The 4,936-nt window shown below is 47.6% G+C and overlaps 1 protein-coding gene across 2 annotated transcripts in view; it reads right to left on the reverse strand.

The window, feature by feature from the left end:
• Positions 1-3,046, reverse strand: part of NT5C3A (5'-nucleotidase, cytosolic IIIA) — a 41,237-nt gene extending 38,191 nt beyond the window's left edge. For both annotated transcript variants that reach the window (XM_018571435.1, XM_018571428.1), the window contains exon 1: positions 2,755-3,046. In XM_018571435.1, coding sequence (XP_018426937.1) covers positions 2,755-2,892 — 138 coding nt within the window. In that variant the 5' untranslated portion in view covers positions 2,893-3,046. The remainder of the gene's footprint in view (positions 1-2,754) is intronic.
• Positions 3,047-4,936: the final 1,890 nt, after the last annotated feature.

The raw sequence follows: 4,936 nt of genomic DNA on the forward strand, positions 1-4,936 counted from the left end.
ATTGCATCTTAGCTTTATTCAAGAAGGGCTCATTCACACCAGTGCACACATAATGCACACTGCCATGTAATACAATGAGTTGTTAGATGCATTGCAGTGGTTGCTGCATTATAGTGCACTGGAATGGACTGCACAAAAATACAACATGATCTGCTTTTTTATTTTTTAAGCATATACCAACTAGAGCCATAGAACATAAGGCACACTGCCATGTTTATGCATTGGGACTGCCTCGCGGAGCTGGTATGAAGAAGCACTGACAGCAGATCCTGGTAGGCTGGCAGCCTTCTAATGTACACAACCAGCAGATGTTTTTGCGGTAATTAATGTACATTAAGTGCATTGGTGCGATATGGAATGAGAGGCACTCCAAGGCACCTGTCCACAGAAGTGCGTTACAGCACAGCTTGCTTTGTGGTGTGCTTCCAAAGAAACGCATGTGCACCATTTCTTTTGCAGTGCATGCTGCTGCTCTGAGAACGGCCTTAAGTTGTTAGAAACTGCATAAAATCTGACTTTAGAGTCTTTGTTGTAATCTTTGTAAAAGAATAACTTCACATAAAAAGAAGTGGGAGAGACGTCCGCTCCTGCCTATCTTACTGCTTGTTAAGACCTCATTCACATGGTCGATTTGAGCCGTACACTGCTAAGAATAAGCGTAAGGCTGGCCATACACTAATCTGTTTTTTTCGTTCAACCCGCCAGCTGAACAAAACAAAAAAAAAATAGACCCGATTCCTCCATTAACACAAACAGCGTGTTGAGCGAGGAATCCCACTGTTTACATACAGCGGCTGCCGGCACCTGTCAGAATACCTGACCAAAGGGGCAGCTCATTGGCTGCCGCCTTTGATTGTTCTAAAATTTTCCGGCAGGCTCCTTCGATCTGCTGATTGAGGGATGCCGGCCAAAAGGGTGCCGAAGCACCACACACTGTGCAAATTCTGGCCAATTCCTCAAAAATCGTCCAAAATTCGCAGTGTATGGGCACCTTAAAGCTCTGGCTGGGATCACAGGTGTTTGTGATAAGCTACGGCGGCCTCCCGGGCTATACAAGTCAATGACAGACTGACAGATGTCACACATAACCAGGGGCGTATCCATCGCAATGTAAACAAGGGGGCGGCGGTTGCGGCACAGAATCCGGCAGCCTCGGCTGCCTATTCAGGCACATTAGGCAGTCGCTCCTTGGGTCTCGCGGCCACCTAATTTAGCTGAGAGAACGGCCGGGTGGAGGAGAGGCCGAAGCAGGACTGGAGGTGGGGCTTTGCTGGGGCCGAGTGAGATGCCGCCCTGCTGCCCCAGGCCCGCTGACAGGGTCTGAGAGCATGAAGGCAATTGCGGTGGTGTCGGGTACCACGGAGGCTTGGGGCTGTCATTGTGTACAGCAAGCGGCACTTTTCTCTTCACAGCCGCTGCTGTCTTCCAGTGTGGGCTCTGCAGGAACATCTGACCAGTGACCAAGCTGAGGCTGCACCTACTAAAGAGGCAGCAACAAGCAGGTAGCTGGGCCTGGGAAAGGCTTGTATTCTAAGTTTTCTTCTGCTTTTACTGCTAAGTCCACTGTTTTGCAGAGTCCAGTGCGTCACTAATTCCAGAGTCCAGTGCGTCACTAATTCCAGGGTCCAATTCATATACTGTTCTGCATTGCTGTATAATGTATTGCTGGAATTTGTAGTCTCCCTACAGCCGGTGCCATTCTGCATTAGAGTGTAAGCTCCTCTGTAGAGACTGATATGACTGGCTCAGGCTTCTCTGTACAGCACTGTGCTATATGTCAGAGCTATATAAATGTATAATAATAGTGTGTGACTGTGGGGGGACATAAGAGCGTAAGCTACTCTGGTGCAAAGACCGCTGAGGGGGTTGGGGAGCCAGTGAGATCTTCCCCCCTGGCAGCGGGAATGGGGGGCCCCCAAGATAAAATCTTGCACAAGGGCCCTTTGTTCCTTAGGTCCACCACTGCGCCCGGGTGTAGTCTTGCCTAGTGCAGGACAAAACCTAAATACACCACTGCACATAACCACACATCTGAGGTGTTGCATGTGATTAAGGACCGGTGAGCAGCTCTGAATATGGACAGTCCTAGTCCAGGGATGTTTATCTGTTTGTTTACATTTCCTAAGGCAGCTGCTGACTACCCCATGTATGCCAGGCTTCACTGCCCCTACTGGGCACCTGGGACGTCCATGGTGTGTATCGACAGGAAGAGCAGTGGACAATCAGTGGGCGTCTATTCACTGATCATCTCTGAAGTGAATGACACAAAGCTATTTCACTTCTGGCTTCACTTTCATTTTCAGTGATGCCATTCCCTAGCGGCTGTGGCCGAGGGAAAAAGCTAATCAAGCACAATCTATGCTCGTTCATCTTCAATTGAGTGTAAATGTTACATCAGGGGGGGTCTGTTAGACCTCCGCTGTCTCCTTAACAAGAACCTGCACTTCCATTGTGCTGTCACATGGGAGACATGTCAGCACATTTGTGTTAAAAGTAAAGTTATGTAAAAAAATATATATATAAAAAAAAAAACTTTCATCAAAATACAAAGTCCAAAAAGTGTTTGAACATGCCCTGCACGTGCACATACAAACATAAACACATGTCATACATGTGAAGATGACAACAGCGCTATAAGTTGGGTATCGCCACACATGCCAGAGTAAGAACTGAAACAGAAAGGTTAACTCAGCCCCCCTATAAACTGTACAATGCCTTTTACCTGCAGCACAACAAGAAGATTGATATACTTGCCATTTCTATGATTTTTGTTTTCCTTCCAGTCTTCTTCTTGACGGTGAAGATATACTGTGCCAGCACTACTCCAGCCACCAGGGCACACATGCTGGCACTGGCCACCGCTCCGGCTTTCACCACAGACGACTTGTCCATGTTGGATAACTCACCCGGAACCTGCGGGAGTCACCCCTATTTACACCCCTGTCAAACTCTGCCCCGACTCATGAGGTAGACCGGTGAGAATTTCAGTGACTTGACATGTCTGCAAATCACGCTGACGGTTCCAGCTCCTCCCCCCTCCAGCAACTGGTCAGACTCCTCATGTGCGTTCTACGGCTGCCCGTTGTCATAGTAACCCGCATGTGCCAGTTTACAATTAAAAAGAAAAACAATAGAGAAAGTAATGTGAGCGTTTTCTGTTTCGTAGTAAAGGGGAAAACATTCACTCATTTCCTGTTTTGTAACCGCCATAGCTTTTTACGAACCAAGAGTTATGAAGTGTATATGAAGCTAACGTCGGAGGCCATTTTATTGTAGTCCACGGTAGAAGGGAAGACGCATTAGCAGTGTTGGGGTCCTACAGGTGTAGGTGTCATACTTGTGCTGGTACAAGAAGAGACTGCATGCGTGATTTAGCGTTCTTGTGCGTCCTATATAGGGCAGCCCATTCTTTTTGGCTTCATTCACATTTATGTGAAGATGCGCACAATTCACTTCTCACTGTGTAAAGCTGGCCATACACTTTACAAGTGTAAGCTAATTAAAAGCTTGCCTCTTGGAAAGGCAGATCGTACTTGCAATCATCGAAAGCCCGCCCCCTGAGGGGCAGGCTTCCGATGACTGCAATGCTGAACGGGCAGTTTGCGCACACCAGCCCGTTCGGCATTTGTCTCTCAAGCATGCCACAAACCCGCCGACAATTGTACGATTCTCGGCGGGTTTTCAAACATGCTCGTAAAGGTGCCCATACACCTTGCGACTATCAAACGATAATCGCGCTAAATCCCGCGATCGTGCGATAATCGCAAGGTGTATGGAAGGCGTGCGGCCGTTTCTACTGTACGGTCGCACGTCTTACCCTTCCATACACCTTGCGATTATCGTACGATAGCGGGATTTCCCGCGATTATCGTACGATAATAGCAAAGGTGTATGGGCACCTTTAAGCTGGCAATAGACCTTACAACCATCGCAAGACTTTTGTCTTGCGATGGTTGTAAGATAATTTAAAAAACGTACGATCTGCCCATCTTGGACAGGCAGATCTTATTTGCGATGATCGCAAGCCCGTCCCGCTGAGGGGCGGGCTTCTGATGACTGCAATGCTGAACGGGCAGTGTGCACTTGCGCACACCGGCCCGTGCGGCATGTATCTTACGAGCAGGCCACAAACCCGCCGAAAATCGTACGATTCTCGGCGGGGTTTTGAACATGCTCGAAAGACAAAAGACTTGCGACCGTACAGTAGAAACGGTCGCACCCCTTCCATACACCTTGCAATTATCGTACGATAATCGCAAGGTGCACCTTTAGACACCCTGAGGGGATATTATTCAATCTGACAGGATGTGGAGCAGTTGCCCATGGCGACCAATCAGCATCTCTCTTTAGTTTGCTCAGTTAAGCTTTAAAAATGAAAGAGAGAAGCAGATTGGTTGCCAAAGGCAACTGCTCCAGGCTCTCTCTGCTCCAGTTTTTAGAAATCCCCCCCCACTGTGGTGCCATTCATTGTTAATGGAACCCCAATGCACCTTTCTGGACCATGCACTTTCATGTGCCTGAAATGACAGCAAAATGCATAGTAACAAAGTACGGTGCATGTTCGTATGGCGTGTGTTGAAGACCAAAAAAGGTTCAGGGACTTCTTTGGTGTGATGGTCGTACATATGGAAGCCCATTGAAATGAATATGCTGGCCTATACACGATGCAAAAAAGACACGCTTACACACAGGTGCGCCATCATACCCGCACATGTGTGAACGGAGTCTTTAATGGACTGCCAAAGAAGTCCCTGCACCAGTACTTTGTTATTTTTAATGCAGTTTCACACACATGATAGCGCAAGATGGATTGGGGTGTCATTAACAATGAATAGAACTGCACAGTGGCCTACAAAGTGACAAGAATTTCGACATGCTACTACAATGCACACAAAAATGCACATCTTTCATACGTTACTACAACACACATATGTGA

The sequence above is a fragment of the Nanorana parkeri genome, unplaced genomic scaffold (assembly GCF_000935625.1).
Source record: "Nanorana parkeri isolate BGI_ZX_2015 unplaced genomic scaffold, ASM93562v1 scaffold41, whole genome shotgun sequence".
NCBI classification, from domain to species: Eukaryota; Metazoa; Chordata; class Amphibia; order Anura; family Dicroglossidae; genus Nanorana; species Nanorana parkeri.